This window comes from Orcinus orca, chromosome 6, assembly GCF_937001465.1.
Source record: "Orcinus orca chromosome 6, mOrcOrc1.1, whole genome shotgun sequence".
NCBI lineage: Eukaryota > Metazoa > Chordata > Mammalia > Artiodactyla > Delphinidae > Orcinus > Orcinus orca.
In genome coordinates this window covers 33556941-33576886 of record NC_064564.1, presented here as the reverse complement: position 1 = coordinate 33576886, position 19946 = coordinate 33556941, and the positions used below count along the sequence as shown (strand labels likewise).

General features: G+C 38.6%; 1 protein-coding gene across 3 annotated transcripts in view; it reads right to left on the bottom strand.

Annotated features, from left to right (window-relative positions):
* SLC35D2 (solute carrier family 35 member D2) overlaps positions 1-19946 on the bottom strand; it is a 53602-nt gene that overhangs the window by 23185 nt on the left and 10471 nt on the right. For all 3 annotated transcript variants that reach the window (XM_033411377.2, XM_033411378.2, XM_004283029.3), the window contains exons 2-4: positions 13681-13714; positions 11679-11765; positions 5021-5088 (exon numbers count right to left, since the gene is read on the bottom strand). In XM_033411377.2, the coding sequence (XP_033267268.1) occupies positions 5021-5088; positions 11679-11765; positions 13681-13714 (189 nt within the window). The remainder of the gene's footprint in view (positions 1-5020; positions 5089-11678; positions 11766-13680; positions 13715-19946) is intronic.

The window sequence follows — 19946 nt, the reverse complement described above, 5'->3', positions numbered from 1 at the left end:
CCATCTGCTTCCAATGTGACCCTGAGAAGATGGTGACCAAAGAAAGGAAAGCCAGAACCACAGCGTCTGGGGGGTGGGGTGGGCAGCTCCTCCTGACCAGACCTGAGGAGGGGTTTCACACTACAACCAGAGAGCAGTGCAGAAAGAATTTTCAGGAACTTCACTTAAAAATGTCTTATAAGACTGGTCTGAACTGCCTTTTTCAAAGCAAGACAAAAAAAAAAAAAAAAGTCTTATTATTTTCCATTAAATTCAAAAAGTATTTTTAGATGATGCCTTTTAAAAGCAGATAAGGGGAATTCCCTGGCAGTACAGTGGTTAGGACTCTGCGCTCTCAGTGCCGAGGGCCTGAGTTCAATCCCTGGTCGGGGAACTAAGATCCCATAAGCCATGCAGCATAGCCAAGAAGAAAAAAATAATAAAAAAATAAAAGCAGACAAGGATACTTAATGGTAAAAAGCTGAATGTTCTTCCCCCTAAGATCAGGAATAAGACCACTCTCACCACTACATCTATTCCGCATGGTAGTTGAGGTTCTAGATGGGACAATTAGGCCAAAAAAAAAAAAAAGTATACAGTTTGGAAAAAAGAAAAGAAAGTTGTCTCTATTTTCAGATGATATATACAGAGAAAATCCTAGAAATCCATTAAAAAATATTATTAGAACAAATGAAGTAAGTGTGCAGGAAACAAAATGAATATACAAAAATCAACTGTACTTCCATACACTAGCAATGAGCAATCCAAAAAGGAAATTAACAATTCCATTTATGATAGCATCAAAAAGAACAAAATTCTTAGGAATAACGTAACAAAACCAGTGTAAGAATTGTAATACACTACAAACTACAAAATATTGTTAAAAGGTGAAAGAAGATTAAACAGAAAGACACTCCATGTTATGGATCAGAGGCTTAATGTTGTTAAAATGGAAATACTTCCCAAATAAATCTATAGACTCAACGCAGTCCTATCAAAATTTCAGCTGGCTTTTTTTCCCCCAGAAATTGACAAACTAATTCTATAATCAATGTGGAAATGCAAGAAAACCAGAAAGCCAAAACAATCTTGAAAAAGAAGAACAAAGTTGGTGGACCCAATTTCAAAACTCACTACAAAGCTACAATTATCAGTATTATCTAGTACTAGTTTAAAGATAAACATTTAATCAAAGCAATAAGGTTGAGAATCAAGAAATAAATCTTTCCAATTACGGTCAATTAATTTTCAACAAGGGTGCCAAGACAATACAATGGGGAAAGAACAGTCTTTTCAATAAATAATGCTGAAACAACTCAACATTCACATGCAAAAGCATGATTTTGGACCCCTACCTCACACTATATAGAAAAAATTATGTAAAAATATATCAAAGACCTAAATGTAGGAGCCAAAACTATAAAACTCTTAGATGAAAGAATAGGATTATATCTTCATGACCCTGGGTCAGGCAAAATTCTCTTAGACACAATACCAAAAGCACAAGCAACAATAACAAATATAAATATATCAGACTTCCCCAAAATGTAAAACTTTTATAAATAGATAAACAACATGTGATAGATATATACAATAGAATACTATACAGTCTTACTAAGGAATGAAATTCTGATACATGCTACAACATGGATGAAACAAAAACATTATGCTAACTGAAATAAACTGGACATAAAAGGACAAATATTGTATGATTCCATTTGTATGAAATATCTAGAACAGGCAAATTCATAGACACAGCAAGTAAAATAGAGCTTACCAGGGCCAGGGGGATGGGGGAATGGGGCATTCGGTTTAATGGGTACAGAATTTCTGTTTGGGATGATGAAAAATTTCTGGAAATAGATAGTGGTGACGGTTGCTCAAGATCGTGAATATACTTAATGACACTTAACTGTCCACTGAAAAATAGTTAAAATGGTGAGTTTTATGTTATGTATATTTTACCTTAATTATTAATTGAATTTTTAAAAACTTAGAACTTTTGTGCTTCAAAGTACACCATCAAGAGAGTAAAAAGACAATCCACAGAATAGGAGAAAATTTTGCAATCATATATATAATAAAGGACCTGTATCTAGAATACCTAAAGACTTAAAACTCAATAATTAAAAGATAAATAACCCTGTTAAAAAATGCGCAAAGGACTTGAATAGACATTACTCCAAAGAAGCTATATAAATGACCAATAAGCACATAAAAAGATGGTCAATATCATTAATCATCAGGGAAATGCAAATCAGAACCACAATAAGATACGACATCACAACCACTACGATAGCTATAATCAAAAAGATAGACAATAACAAATTTGGCAAGAATGTACAGAAATTGTAACCCTCGTACACTGCTGGTGGGAAAGTAAAATGGCACAGCCACTTTGGAAAACAACTTGGCAGTTCCTCAAAATGTTAAACACAGAATGGCCATACCCCCAGCAATCCTACTCCTAGGTATAGACCTAATCAATAGCAATTCTGTTCTTCCACTTCATCAGGCCAAAAATCATGAAGGCATCCTGGTCTTTTTCTCATACCCTACATCAGGATACTGTGTTAGCCCTTTCTTCTAAATATATCCAGCACCCAGACTATGACCTCAACCTCACACTAAAAATAACCAGGGGATCCTTGGATAAATGGCAGGAAAAGTCCAAATAAATCTGGGACATCATGTACCAGGAAGCAAGGAAGTAATCAAAGACTACTGGGCCTCTAGAACATAGGAGTCAACTCAAAGAGGCTCCCACTGACCTGAGATGATATAATTTGAACATGAAAAGAAGTATTTATATAATGAATTAAAACATTAAGTAAATGAAACAAATAGAATAATGGAACAGAATAGAGAGCCCAGAAATATACCCACACAAATATAGTCAACTAATCTTTGACGAAGGAGCAAATACAATTCAATGGAGATAGACTAGCCTTTTCAACAAATGGTGCTCAAACAACTGGACATCTACACGTAAAAAAACCTGAATCTAGACACAGGCCTTATACCTTTCACAAAAATTAAGTTCAAAATGGATCATATACCTAAATGTAAAACATAAACTTCTGGAAGATAATGTAGGAGAAAATCTAGATGGCCTTGGGTTTGGCAATGAGTTTTTAGATACAACACCAAAAGCACAATCTGTGAAAGAAAAAAATGATGGTGGAACTTCATTAAAATTAAAACTTCTGCTCTGAAAGACAGTGTTAAGAGAATGAAAAGACAAGACATAGACTGAGAGAAAATATTTGCAAAATGCACATCTCATGAGGGACTTGTTTCAAATAAATGAAAATGCATGAGTTAATAATGATGGTAAAAAACAAAACAAACAATAAACAACAACTCACTATTGAAGGTGACAGGACACTAATTTATTACTCTGAACATTTATAAATAAAGCTTTATCCTGCCTTTCCTGTTTGATATGGTGAATGAAAGTTTGTATTTATTGAGGAAGTTTAGACAATTAATGTAGAACGGGTGATATAGTTAGAAAATCATCATTTTTCAATTTGAAATGAAATAATGGATCTAGACAATGATCATCAATAGAGACTAAAACCATTAGGGGAAAAATTGATGGGAAACATTCTAATGAAGGGACCAGACTGACCCCTTAAAATCATTAAAAGTGGAACTGATCCATTAAATATCATTAAAGGTGGGATAAAACATGTATCCCATGAGGTGATGCAGTAGAAGGAACCCAACATCACCAATAAACTGATGTTGCCTGAAAAATTGAATCTGAATCTGATCAAGCCTCTAGGACCAACTACCAGTTTATGGAAAACAGGGGAGAGAGAGAAACATACTACATGACACCACGTATAAGCAATCTTCCTTCCTTCCTCCTCAGTCTCACTTGCTGAAAGCCCCCACAGCACCCAAGAAGCCTTCATCTTACCTCTTCTGCTATGCATGTAGAGAAGTGTTGAAGAACACTTGTAATAAAGATGTTTGTAAGATCACTAAAACAAGAAGGCCTCATCTGCGAGGCAGAGACCCCCAGTGCGGCTGGGCAGCTATGAGGGTAACTGAAGGCATCCCCACGCTGCAGGTGGGCTCAGAGACAGGGCAAGAGGATATGTAGCAACACAGCAATAGCACCTACCACAGGGAGTTTTAATACAAATTTAAGACAACTAAGGAAAATTGACGGTCCTAATCCCAGAAGGAAACAACAAAACAACTAAAATACGTAACTAAAAACAGTATTGGACATTTTGTTTTTCACAACAACCACAATCTGTCCTTTCCAAACAAGAGTGAAAGGCAACAGGCCTAATTTCACATTTCTCAGTTTTATATGTACTTTCTCCTTCTGGTCTACCTCCTACCTGCCACTTTTCTTCTCTCCCTATACAAACAGGTTTGCTTCCATTTCTGTCACCCTTTGGTCAGACTTTATTTTCCCATTATTCACATCTTTTTCATAAGGTTTGTCACCCTAATGTGTGTTCATTAGTCTACATATTTCACACCACGTTTTCCAATTTATAGGATGACTTGGTCTTTGTACACTTCTATTTTCATTTTTGCAGTGACTTAACAGAGTAGTCAAAGGACCATAAAATAAATGCAAATGCAGATTTCAGAAGTATATATCACATACGTGAAAATAACGTCTGTCATTTATTTTTCCTTGTACCAAGGCTGACCTACACCAAATCTGACAGAATATTCCTGCTTTTATAAAACTGTGATGAAACCAAAAGTTACACAGAACCATATTCGTATAAATGAATCTTCCTGAATAAATCAAACCTTCTCTATCTTGATTTCTATAGATCTCACATTCTATCTTCAGACTTGAACATAAAGAAAAATATATCAGCTTTTTAACATTTCTAAAGCATTATCAAATTAAATTCAAAACTCTACCTTATTTTCTTAAATTATGGAATATTATTGTCTTCTATATGTAGCCCAAGCAATATCTTGAAAAATCAAAGCTGGTCTTTGTGACACTAAAAGCAAACGAGTGAAGACTCCGATCAACCATTATCCTGCACTCTACCTTAATTTACTTGTGCTTGATAATCCACTTATGTGGTTTCCAATGTAGAGGAGAGGCAGAGGAAACAGCTTCAATGAAAAAAGAAAGAATATTTGGTTAGTACTCCAATAACATTTTCTTTCATATATAAAAATGGTGACATTCACTCCGCATCAGTAAGCAAATCATTCTGAGTTCCTTTCCTTGCAATGACTATATTTTCCAGAATCCAGAACACATCATGACTTTCTCCATGTGATCAAAAAATAGGTAGGAAGTGATATCCATAATCATGGTGGTGGTGTGGAGGCTGGATAGAAATGGAAATCTTGACTTTGCCCACATTAGTAGACTATTTCCCTAAAAGAAAGCTCTGAACAAGCACCTCTCTTAGGTGGAGACCGCCAGCCAGGTTGGTGAGTTGAGGATGGGTGTTTATCGCTTATAAACTATATAAATATAGTTTATGAATGAGATTCAGAAGGCCATTGAAAAAGTGTGCAAACTTCTGTTATCTATGCACTTTTCTGGACAAAGGCAAAGGTCTATATCCCATTGATGTGTCACACAGTTGGTGACACTTTCAAAAAGTTGTGTATACTGGCCACATTACTTTGGAGTTACTTTATTTGCTTTAAAGGCCTAGAATAATTAAATATCTACCAAGGTTAAACAATGTAGCTTGTACTTGAATTAGGTTTACCGAGCTCTGAGCTCCTGAATTATTTTCTGATTGTTAAGAGAAATATTATTCAGAACACACTGAAAAAGAGACAAAATGTAACACCTAGTCTTCCATAAACGAAAAAAAAATCCCTTCATAAGCTCATATGATAACTTTTAAGAACTTTTTAACTAATATAATACTCCATAGCTATCAAGATGAGTCCAACATTTCTTTTTCCACTAAAAAGACACTAAGCGTGCAACTCAGATATCTTTTGAAAGATTTTTTTTTTTTTTGCGGTACGCGGGCCTCTCACTGTTGTAGCTTCTCCCGTTGCGGAACACAGGCTCCGGACGCGCAGGCTCAGCAGCCATGGCTCACAGGCCCAGCCGCTCCGCGGCATGTGGGATCTTCCTGGACCAGGGCACGAATCCGTGTCCCCTGCATCGGCAGGTGGACTCTCAACCACTGAGCCACCAGGGAAGCCCCTTTTGAAAGATTTTTAAATACTATGTGTCATCTGCAAAAAAGTTACAGAATTTCTTTATTAGGAAATTTGCTCAAGAAACATAAGCAAGATAATAGATCCAGGACCTTCCCTTTTATTCATCAACATTGTAAATGAAAAATGTTTGGGCCTGCCATATCAGTAAACAAAGGATGTTGCAGCCTGATGGCTTGATAGCCACTACAGCCCCCCTGAAAGTGAGCCCTAAGGGAACTCAGGATGGAGACAAACGGGCTGCCCACTGCCAAGCCCTCACTGCCAAGCCCTCAGTCACTGCAGTCACCCCCATGGTGCACCCTGAGGAGACTCAGGATGGAAAGGAAGAGGATACTGGTCCCAGATAGCTAAGGTCACATCAAAGGAGTCATTTCAATGAGCCAAGACTCTTGCATCTTCCCATACATAGAAAAGCACTAAATTCATTAGCTTGAGATACTATCTGGCTTTCTTTAACTAACAGTAATCTTCTGAAGTTCCAACTACCTGGTCTTTTTTGCAAAAACTCCTGTATATGCTGGCCCTTCCCTCACCTCTTTAGAGCAGTCCCTCAGAGCCACCTGACCTATCTGAGAGACTGTCTCCTGGGCTTAAGTCCTTGTTTTGTCCTCAAAATAAAACATAATTCTCAACTTTTACGTTGCACATTTTTTTTTCAGTCAACAACATTCTGGTTAACAGTGTACAACTGACTCAACAATCACACAGCTGGCAATATTACAACTTTAGAGGTTCTTAGGTGTTGAAGAGAATCAGTTGCCCCTATTTCCATATACAATTCAAAATAAAGACAGTACTGACTTCTAGTTTCTGGTAACCACGGGCTAAATTATTTGTGCTAATTCCCCTGCTGATTAATCAATGCATTAATTAATCAACTTTACAATTTGATAAGTTAGATATGCCTGTTTTGAATTCCAGGGGAACACTAAAAGAACTGAAACAGAGGAGTTCCACGGTGCACAATTAAACACTATAATTCACCAGTAAGATTTAACTAATTTAAAATTTTAGGCACCTATGGGAATTCCCTGGCAGTCCAGTGGTTAGGGCTATGCAATTCCACTGCAAGGGGCACGGGTTCTATCTCTGGTCGAGAAACTAAGATCCCAAATGCTGCGAGGTGCAATAAAAAAAAAAAAATTAGGCACCTAATCATACAGCCTCAAAATACATAAAACAAAACAAAAAACCTGGCAGAAATACCAAGAGAAATAGACAAATCCATAATCAGACATAATGGCTGTAGCAATATCTCTCTTCTCACATACTCTTAAAATGTGACTTTGACACTCCCTTCCATCCAGAGGTAGTGTCTATGTCCCTACAGCAAAAGGCAACTGGAACACAGAAAAAAGGCATCTCAAAAAAACCTACAGCAAACAATACACTTCATGACGAAATATTAAAAGTTTCCCCTTTAAGATCAGACAAAAATGCCATTTCCATTTCTATCAACATTGCACTGTAGGTCCTGTGCCATACGGTATGGCAAGTAAAAGAAGTGAAAGTTAGAATGTTGCAGATACAAAGACAATATACAAAAGAAAGATAAAAATATGTACCTGAGAAGTGGAATATGTCCTGCCATATCAGTAAACAAAGGATGTCACAGTCACCAGCCATTGCAGCCACCACCTTTGCAGCCACAGCCTATGGTGAGCTGGTGAGCCCTGAGGAAACTCAGGTTATGAAAACACAGGATACTGGCCCCAGATAGCTGAGGTGCATCTCAAAGGAATGATTTCAGTGAGCCCAGACTCTTGCATCTTCCCATATATAGAAAAGCTCTAAATTCCTTAAGTTGACATATCCGGTTTTCTTTAATTAACAATAATCTTTTGATGTTCAGACCACCTGCCCTTTGTTGCAAAACTCCTATATGTCCTGGCTCCTCACCTCACCTCCTCAGAGCACTTCTCTCACAGTTACTTGAGATGCTGCCTCCCAGGCTTGAAGTACTAAAAGTTCCCGCCGTATAAAACATAACTCTCAACTTTCACATTGTGAATAATTTTTTAGTGGATATACTTCTAACTTTCCAAATAATCTGGGGGTGTTTTGGCCGTGCCACGCAGCATGCAGGATCTTAGTTCCCTGACCAGGGATCAAACCTGTGCCCCCTGCAATGGAAGCGTGGAGTCCTAACCACCGGACCGCCAGGGAATTCCCCTGTTTTTAAAAGATACATGCAATAGCAAAAAAAAAAAAAAAAAGATGTACCTCAGAACAAATCTAACAAAAACTGTTAGAACTCTATAGAGAAAATTATAAAACTTTACTGAGGGCAGTTAAAGAAGGGGTATGCATACCATGTACATGGATTGAAAGATTCAATACTTTAAAGATGTCAACTCATTCCAAATTGCTTTAGAGCTTCAATGCAATTCCAGTCAAAATCCCAAAAGGTTATTTTTCATGAAACTTGAAACCTGCTTCTAATATTCACATAAAAATGTGAAGAACCAAGAACTTAGGAGGAAAGACTTGCTCTACCAGATAGCAAGACTCTGCATAAAGCAATAGTGATTACGACTGTGAGGTAATGGTGCAGAAACACAAATAGACAAATGAAAAAGCATGGAGAGCTCAGAAATATATGTGAACAATAGTACCATGATATAAGTGGCACAATATTAAGGATAAACTTTTCAGTTGAGTCTGCGACAAATGAAAAAATAAATGAAATTGTACCATTACCTCACACCATCCACAAAAATCAACTCCAAGCAGATTAAAAACCTAACTCTGAAAAACAATATATCTTTTATCTAGAAAAATATCTTCATAACCTCAGAGTAGGGAAGAATTTCCTAAATAAGAAAAATAGTGATTAATTATTAAGGAAAAGACTGATAAAATTTAACTCTTTTAAAATTAAGATTCCTTTTCATGATAAGGAATACATGATAAAGGAATACAAGATAAATACATAATAAAGAAAATAAAAAGATATGAAACAGAGCGGGGAAATATATTTGTAATGCTGTATATAACTAACAAGAGGACTATCATTAATATATTTTTTAAAACTCCTACACAAATCAGTAAGAAAAAGACATCAACCCAACAGAAAAATGGGCAAAAGTCTTGAACAAGTATTTCACAAAAGAGGATATCCAAATGGGCACTAAAAAATGAAAAGGCTCTCAACCTCATTAATAAACAGGGAAATGCAAATAAAAGCCAAGAAGATGTCATTATGCACCCACCAGATCAGCACAATTTAAAACGACTGGCATACCAAGGATTGGCAAGAATGAGGAGCAATAGGGACCTTCATGCACTTTTGTCAGGAGTAGGAACTGGTACAACCACTTGGGGGAAGAGTTTGCCATTATCTACTCAAGTTGACAATATGCTCACCCGAGGAGTCAGCAGTTTCACTTCTTGATAAGCTTCCCAAAAAAACTCACGCACATGTGCTGTTTCGGACTGAATTGTATCTGCTCGAAATTCACATTTTGAACCCCTAGCCCCCAGGTGACTGCATGCGAAGATAGGGCCTTTAAGGAGGTAAGTAAGGTTAAATGAGGTGATAAATGTGGGGTCCTAATACAATAGGACTTGTGTCCTGATAAGAAGAGGAGGAGACACCAGGAGTGCATAGGCACAGAGTAAAGGCCACATGAGGTCACAGTGAGAAGGCAGCTATCTATATGCCAAGGAGAGAACTCTCATCAGAAACCAACCCTGTTGGCACCTTGATCTTGGACTTGCAGCCTCCGGAAGTGTGAGAAAATAAATTTCTGTTAAGCCACCTAGTCTGTGGTATTTTGTTATGGGAGCCTTAGGTGACTAATACTTGTGCACCAAGATCCAGCTATCAGTATGTTCAGAACAGTACTTTTTATTTTTCTAGGGCCCAAACTAGAAACAACCCCAACTACCATAAACAGTAAAACAGATAAATAAATTGTAATATATTTATACAATGAAAATAAAAGAATACGGCTACACACAACAATGTGGATGAATCTTACCAGCATAATATTAAGTGAAAGAAGCAACATACAAAAGAATATATAGAGTTTGATTCTCTTTATATAACATCCAAAAATAGGCAAACCTAAACGACATAATTCAAGGATACATACAAATTTAGAAAACTTACAAAGAAAGCAAGAAAATTATTAATACAAAAGTCAGAATAGTGGGTAAAGAAGGATTTTGTGATCCCATCTCATGACGTAGGTAATGATCACAAGGGTAATTAGTCATTCAACTACACAGTCATGCATGATGCCTTTTTTCCTATGTGTAGATCATATTTCACAATTGTTCAAAGTATTTAAAAATTATATCATAAGCTAAGTGTAAGCAAGCCCAACAATATTCTGATTTTACTTTTGATGACTGGGTTAATATCTTTCCTATACTTCAATATTTTGTTTTTCTCTTTTTGTGGATGTCCCTGATTATTGATGCAGTAGGCGTGTGCTTAGTCGACCTGATGAATAATCCAGAGCTAGATGCCAGGGTTTTTCCAGGCCTGAGAGACATGGCAGTGAACAAACCATGTGAGGTCCTCACTCTCTAGGAACTGCAGTCTGATTTAACCTCCCTAAATCAAAAAATGTCACCATGATCGATTTGATACCACCTGTCGTATGGGATTGCTCTAGGAATTAAATGTCTGGCCTCATGCATGTCACCCAGCAACTGTACAATAAAAGTTAGTTCCGGGCTTCCCTGGTGGCGCAGTGGTTGAGAGTCCGCCTGCCGATGCAGGGGACACGGGTTTGTGCCCCGGTCCGGGAAGATCCCACATGCCGCGGGGCGGCTGGGCCCGTGAGCCATGGGCGCTGAGCCTGTGCGTCCGGAGCCTGTACTCCGCAACGGGAGAGGCCACAACCGTGAGAGAGGCCCGCGTACCGCAAAAAAAAAAAAAAGTTCCATTCCACATTCCCAGGAAGGAATGGCAGTTCTCATGTTTCTAGTTCCACCGTGGAAAAAAAACTACGTATATCAAAATGTGTTTATTCATCATTCTACTCACAACTGTTATCAATCCAAGCTAAAAATGAAAATTTAAAACAGGGATCAACAAATTGGGAGGGGCCAAGAGATAAATCTAACCCGTCTTTTATGTATGCAAATAGTTTTATTAGAACACAACTACACCGATTCATTTATATATGTATCATCTACAGCTGCTTTCATGGTACAGAGCTGAAGAGCTGCAGCAGAGATGGTCTGGCCCACAGAGCCGAATTATTTGCTATCTGGTCGTTTACCAGATAAGCTTGCCAATTCCTATTAGAAAGCTTTGTCATTTCAGAAGACACATAGTATTTATTTAATATCAGCTAAGCACATACTTTTACTATTATTATGTTACATTAGTGGACCACTGAATGATATGAAATCTTTATTAAGAAGTTTCTACCCATTGCCAGCAGGAAGCACATGTGTATAGAAACGGACCTGTACTCTTAAGATCACTTTGTAATTCTATAGCATTTCTACGTCTTCCATCACAGCTATATGTACTTTCCATCACATACCTTAATAGGAATTTTCTTGTCAAAATCAGGGAAGTGAATTACTTTATTTAGCTTGGACACATATAGTATCATTATGGTAACTGCCATCTAAAGAAAAGGGAAGAGAAAAACTTCAGCAGAATATCTGGAAAGACTATTTGAGGTACAAACACATCATCAAAAGAAAAGAGATTCACCAAAAATATATACATATCTGAAAAGTCCATTTTCTATGTTCCAAAAAACCTATTATTCCTTGAAATATTAAAATTGTTTTTCTTGCCACCGTATAGATTGCACCAGAACTATAGGCAAAAAGTATAACATCAAATATAACGTATATATGATATCTCAAGGGGCTCAAGGAACGACAACAGTGGGAAAAAGGAACGGTGTCCCCAAAACTGACCAGAGTGACCACAGTCGGTGAGGCTGCTTGTTGATCCTAGACCATCCTTCCTATGTCCTGAGCATGTGGTCACCTTACCCCAGAAAGTAAGTGTGGGGATGAAAGGAAGGGGGAAGGGAGGCAAACTCCACACATAAACATATTTTGTAAAGTATAATATTTCTATAACACAAAAGTCAAATTAAGAGGAAAACCAACTTTAAAAGGGATTTATTTTTCTCTCCAATCTAGCCGGTGTTGCAAAAACATCTCATTCAAATGCTATTAATCTGGATTACACCAGGTATATCAGAAATACTCCAGATTATTATTATAAAATAAAAAGTTTTAATATCATCTTTCTACACACATTTTAGAACTTACTTTTCTCCACATTAGGATGCAAAAATTTAAGGTCTCCTTCAAAATGATTATCATCCTAAACCTTGAGCCTGAGTGTACAAACTTAATACTTATAATAGATTTATATAACACAAGCCCACCCTGAATTATAATTGTAGTTTGTATATATGACTTACTTTATAATTCTTACAGAAATATACCAACACTTGTTTAAAATATTCTGCAATTCAGACTTTTACAATTTGGTCTGCTGGCTTCTTCCCCCACAAATTGCAAATCATAAACGTTTTTACCTTAATTGAGTACAATCCAGTGAATTTATTTGCCTTGGGCATTACAAAGGGCACATTACCACATATTATTGATCTTTTAAAGTACTTTTTAACATATTTTCACACTGAACCATAAAGATATAAATTTTTTGACCTTAAGGAAAGATATTGTTCCCTCATGATTTTTGTCTCCCTAAAATGATGTGCAAAGAGTACCTTATTAGCAAAACATTTAACTAGAATAATGTTTAATCATATAAATTCCAGATTCACAATTTAAAATTTAGTTAACAGATACAATTTTTATAATTTTAAGTTTTTCTCCTTATAGACTAAAGGAAAACGAAAACAAAAAAACTTTGGTGCCTGTGTTACCACGTGCCTACTAGAAATCATCAGCATATGACCAAAAAAGTAAAAAAGCCACAAATTAACGGAAAATTTCAGAAACAGCCAAATGGGGTAAGTTTGAAAGTTTATCCAAGTTTATCCTTACACTTGAGAACAAACATCACAAACTTCAGGAAGGAAAGTGCAAACATGTTTTGTTTGGCCTGTAGAGAGTTTTATGAAAATATGAATCTGTTGCCACCATTTACAAATTAGGGGGTTTGATGTAAAAATTAGATTTCTCTGATCCCTAGTGGGCCTCACCTCATCTCCCTAACCTTTCTCTTCTCAGGCACAGTGGCTTAAACTGTGCACACTCATCTGTTACCCAGCAGACCTTGGAGGCTTTCAGTCTGCTGCCCCCTTGCTTTAGAGTAATTAAATTCTATTAAGGAAGTTAAAATTAGTTGCTTTTTCCTACAAATACAACTGCTCCTAAATTGTAAAATGAAATAAGATGTGTGTCACTACTTCATGTTGTTTCACCAAAAGTACCATGGTCCTCTGCCAGCTGAACAAATTCGTAAATCACAGTCTTAAACAAAAGCACTTAAAATTTCATGATGTGTACTGACAACTAATTAAGAGGGTAATTTTTTTTTTCACTTACCTGTCCAATTCCAAGAACAATTGGTGATGGGAAACTACAAAAAATATAGAATAACAAATAATATTAGCAACTGATAAAAAAAGTTGAAGACAATATACAACACATAATGATAGGAGTTATTAAAAAGTCTTAGACTTTTTTTTCAGTCTTAGTGAAATTGTCAAATTTGTTCATTTCTTTTCCATTTTTTAAACTGATCATTGCTAAACTTGGCAAACTTCTATTGCCCCTTGAGGCAGACTGTCATATTAACAAACAACACAATTGTATATGTAGAAAGCTAAAGTAATCTGGCGATAAATTACTAGAAATAATAAATAACTTTAGCAAGGTTACTGGATACAAGATGAACACACGAAAAAAATCATTTCTATGTCTATATATCATAAAAACACAAAGAACATAAAATTTTAAAGGTATTCATTTACAATAGCACCCAAAAAACATCAAATAACACTAACTGGGTATTTTATGGTAATAAGGAATTATTTTTACTTTTTTTAGGCATGAAATAATATTGGGGTGGTAGGTTTTTTTTTTAACAAAAAAGTCCCTCTTATCTTTCAGAAATTCATATTGAAATGCATATGACAATACATTTTTAATTTGCTTCAAAATAATCTTGGGGGAGAGGTTGGGATTGAGAGGAGGAGTGATATAAATTTAACAAGGTTGTTGAAACTGGATGATGGCTACATGGAGATCCATTATACGGTTTTCCTTTCTTCAAAATAATATACCCAGGTACAAATCTAATAAAAGATTTCCAAGAAATACCTCTACATAGAAAACTATAAATCAATATTTAAAAAATTAAAGAAGCCCTAAATAAATTTCATGGATTAGAATCAATATTGCCGTGAACCATTATCCACACACTGACCTATAAAATCAAATCTCTCTGTAAAAACACGAGCAGGTATTTTGTGGAAACTGACAAACTGATCCTAAGACTGAATGCAAAGGCAAAAAGCAAACATGATCCAAGATAATCCTGAAGAAAAACAAAGTTGGAGGAATGACTCTACTGGATGCCAGGATTCTTTTATTTATTTATTTTTGGCTGCACCACACTGCATGCAGGGATCCTAGTTTCCCGACCAGGGACTGAACCTGTGCCCCGCAGTGGAAGCACGGAGCCCTAACCACTGGACAACCAGTGGAGTCCCCAGGATTCATTTTAAAGTTACAATAAATGAGAGAGTGCAGTATTTGCACAATGATAGTCTAACAGGACAAAGCAAGAGAACACAGATGGGGACAGATACATAGCTTTATGGAAACCTGATTCATGACAAAGATGACCATGCAAGCAGTAGGGAAATGGCCCTAGGTAACTGGAATCAGAATCTTAACCCCTACCTCATACCATACTTAACAAGGCAGCACATCACTTCACCAGGCTCACTCATTTTCCAGCCCTTCACTGGCTCCCAGTCATTCTCTCAGGCCGCTAAAAAAGGGGGAATATCACCTAAAAAACCACCACCACCACCACCAACAGCAACACCTCAGCCCTCAATCTGTATGTCAAAGGGAAACATACCTATTTCAGATAGGGTAAGAAAAGAATAAAGAACCAACCTACCTTATCAGAGAAAACTGAATAACTGTCTGGACAGCACCACTGTGAGAATAAAATGAACTCTAATGGATGCCAGATGTGCCACCCAGACACCCTCTTCTGGACTGAAGCACTCATTCTCCAGTCGCTCAAGAGCAACCTCAGCTGAAGAAAGCTGCCTTGCCAATAGCACCCCCACTCCCTGAGAGCAGCCTGTGTTCCAAGCCTGTGTGTCTGTGCAGGGGTATAAAAGCCAGGGGCTTTCACCCCAATTCAAGACAACTCTGTAGAGCCCTTCCAGCTCCAGAGGGCCTGGGATCAGGCTTTGTTGTGATAAAGCACAGCCCAGCTTCTCCCTCTACCTAATCCTGCTTCCCTCACTCCCCAACAGGGGTGGGTCCCAAGAGCTCCACCCAGTATACTTCCCCTGTACCTGAGAGTCTCTTTGCCCAGTAATACAACCTGCAACATGAAGCAAAATAATAAAACCACAACATAAACAAACAACAACAACAAAAGGCTTACAGAAGGAAGACAAAGAGATCAGCCTAGAAGAGAATATAACACAGAGAGAGAAGGCACCCTTTGTAATTGCTTCCAGCTACGGAACACCTTAATAAGAAGATATCAATAAAACAAGAGCTCAAAATTGAGATAACAAAGCAATCAAGTGAGATGAAAAGGGGACCTACAGATCTAAGGAAAGCAACTGAGGATCAAAACAACATAACTGGGGGCTTCCCTGGTGGCGCTGTGGTTGAGAATCTGCCTGTCAATGCAGGGACACGGGTTCGAGCCCTGGTCTGGGAGGATCCCACATGCCACAGAGCAACTAGGCCCGTGAGCCACAACTACTGAGCCTGCGCGTCTGCAGCCTGTGCTCTGCAACAACAGAGGCCGCGATAGTGAGAGGCCCGTGCACTGCAATGAAGAGTGGCCCCCGCTTGCCACAACTAGAGAAAGCCCTCGCATAGAAACGAAGACCCAACACAGCAAAAATAAATTAATTAACAAACTCCTACCCTCAACATCTTCTTTAAAAAAAAAACAACATAACTGGGGGAGGACCTTCAAGATGGTGGAGGAATAAGACGTGGAGATCAACTTCCTCCCCACAAATACATCAAAAATACATCTACATGTGGAACAACTCATACAGAACACCTACTGAATGCTGGCAGAAGACCTCAGACTTCCCAAAAGGCAAGAAAATCCCCACACACCTGGGTAGGGCAAAAGAAAAAAGAAAAAACAGAGACAAAAGAATAGGGACAGGACCTGCACCAGTGGGAGGGAGCTGTGAAGGAGGAAAAGTTTCCACACACTAGGAACGACCTTCACTGGTGGGGATGGGGGGTGGGGGTGGGGGGAAGCTTCGCAGCCAGGGAGGAGAGCGCAGCAACAGGGATGCAGAGGGCAAAGCGGAGAGATTCCTGCACAGAGGATCAGGGCCGACCAGCACTCACCAGCCTGAGAGGCTTGTCTGCTCACCTGCAGGGGCGGGTGGGGGCTGAGAGCTGAGGCTCAGGATTCGGGGCTTAGATCGCAGGTAGAGGACCGGGGTTGGCGGCGTGAACACAGCCTGAAGGGGGCTAGTATGCCACGGCTAGCCAGGAGGGAGTCCGGGAAAAAGGCTGGACTTGCCTAAGAGGCAAGAGACCATTGTTTCCGGGTACGGGATTAGAGGGGATTCCCTGCCTGTCTGCCCACAGAGGGCAGAGCACCGCCTAAACAAGCTCCAGGGAAAGGCGCAAGCCACAGCTATCAGCGTGGACACCTGACACGGACATGAAACGCCAACGCTGCTACTGCAGCCACCAAGAAGCCTGTGTGCAAGCACAGGTCACTATCCACACCTCCCCTCCGGGAGCCTGTGCAGCCCACCACTGCCAGAGTAGTTACAATGTCACGCTGTTACAATGTCAAGCCGGCCTCTGCCGCTTCAGGCTCACCCCACGTTCCGTACCCCACCCTCCCCACAACCTGAGTGAGCCAGAGCCCCCTAATCAGCCGCTCCTTTAACCTCCTCCTGTCTGAGGGAAGAAAAGACGCCCTCAGATGACCTCTACGCAGAGGCGGGGCCAAATCCAAAGCTGAGCCCCAGGAGCTGTGCAAACAAAGAAGAGAAAGGGAAATCTCTCCCAGCAGCCTCAGGAGCAGCAGATTAAATCTCCACAATCAACTTGATGTACCCTGCATCTCTGGAATACCTGAATAGACAACGAATCATCCCAAAATTGAGGTGGTGGACTTTAGGAGCAACTGTACACTTGGGGTTTGCTGTATGTGAATGACTGATTTCTGATTTTTATGATTATCTTAATTTAGTTTTTAATGCTTGTTATAATTGGTGGATTTGTTTATTGGTTTGGTTGCTCTCTTTCTTTTTTTATTACCTTCTTAATTTTAATAATTTTTTATTTTAATAACTTTATTAATTTATTTTTTTCTTGATTGCTTGCTTTTTTTCCTCCCTTTTCTTCTGAGCCATGTGGCTGACACTTGGTACTCCAGCCAGGTCTCAGGACTGAGCCTCTGAGGTGGGAGAGCCAAGTTCAGGACATTGACCCACCAGAGATCTCCTGGCCCCACAGGATATCAATGGGCAAGAGCTCCCCCAGAGATCTCCATCTCAACGCAAAGACCCAGTTCCACTCAACGACTAGCAAGCTCCAGTGCTGGACACCCCATGCCAAACAACTAGCAAGACATGAACACAACCCTACCCATTAGCAGAGAGGCTGCCTAAAATCATACTAAGTTCACAGATACCCCAAAACACACCACCGGACGTGGTCCTGCCCACCAGAAAGACAAGATCCAGCCTCATCCACCAGAACACAGGCACCAGTCGCCTTCACAAGGAAGCCTCAAGGAGCCACTGAACCAACCTTACCCACTGGGGGCAGACACCAAAAACTACAGGAACTACGAAACTGCAGCCTGCAAAAAGGAGACACCAAATGCAGTAAGTTAAGCAAAATGAGAAGACAGAGAAATAGGCAGCAGATGAAGGACCGAAGTAAAAATCCACCAGACCAAACAAAGGAAGAGGAAATAGGCAGTGTACCTGAAAAAGAATTCAGAGTGATGATAGTAAATACGATCCAAAATCTTGGAAATAGAACGGAGAAAATACAAGAAACGTTTCACAAGGACCTAGAAGAAGTAAAGAGCAAACAAACAATAATGAACAACACAATAAATGAAATTAAAAACACTCTAAAAGGAATCAATAGTACAATAAGTGAGGCAGAAGAATGGATAAGTGACCTGGAAGATAAAACAATGGAAATAACTACCACAGAGCAGAATAAAGAAAAAGGAATTTAAAGAATTGAGAACAGTCTCAGAGACCTCGGAGACAACATTAAACACACCAACATTCAAATTATAGGGGCCCCAGAAGAAGAAGAGAAAAAGAAAGGGACTGAGAAAATATTTTGAAGAGATTATAGTTGAAAACTTCCCTAATATGGGAAAGGAAAGAGTCAGTCAAGTCCAGGAAGTTCAGAGAGTCCCATACAGGATAAATCCAAGGAGAAACATGCCAAGACACATATTAATCAAACCATCAAAAATTAAATACAAAGAAAAATATTAAAAGCAGCAAGGGAAAAGCAACAAATAACATACAAGGGAATCCCCATAAGGTTAACAGCTGATCGTTCAGCAGAAACTCTGCAAGCCAGAAGGGAGTGGCAGGACATATTTAAAGTGATGAAAGGGAAAAACCAACAACCAAGATTACTCTACCCAGCAAGGATCTCATTCAGATTCAATGGAGAAATTAAAACCTTTACAGACAAGCAAAAGCTAAGAGAATCAATCACCACCAAACCAGCTTTACAACAAATGCTAAAGGAACTTCTCTAGGCAGGAAACACACGAGAAGGAAAAGACCTACAAAAACAAACCCAAAACAATTAAGAAAATGGTAATAGGAATATATATACTGATAATTACCTTAAATGTAAATGGATTAAATGCTCCAACCAAAAGACATAGACCAGCTGAATGGATACAAAAACAAGATCCGTATATATGCTGTCTACAAGAGACCCACTTCAGACCTAGGGACACATACAGACTGAAAGTGAGGGGATGGAAAAAGATATTCCATGCAAATGGAAATCAAAAGAAAGGTGAAGTAGCAATACTCATATCAGATAAAATAGACTTTAAAATAAAGACTGTTACAAGACACAAGGAAGGACACTACGTAATGATCAAGGGATCATTCCAAGAAGAAGATATGAGAATTATAAATATATATGCACCCAACATAGGAGCACCTCAATACATAAGGCAAACGCTAACAGCCATAAAAGGGGAAATCGACAGTAACATACTAATAGTAGGGGACTTTAACACCCCACTTTCACCAATGGACAGATCATCCAAAATGAAAATAAAAACAGAAACACAAGCTTTAAATGACACATTAGACCAGATGGACTTAATTGATACTTATAGGACATTCCATCCAAAAACAACAGAATACACTTTCTTCTCAAGAGCACATGGAACATTCTCCAGGATAGATCATATCTTGGCTCACAAATCAAGCCTTGGTAAATTTAGGAAAACTGAAATCGTATCTAGTATCTTTTCTGACCACAATGCTGTGAGACTACATATTAATTACAGGAAAAAATCTGTAAAATATACAAACACATGGAGGCTAACAATACACTACTAA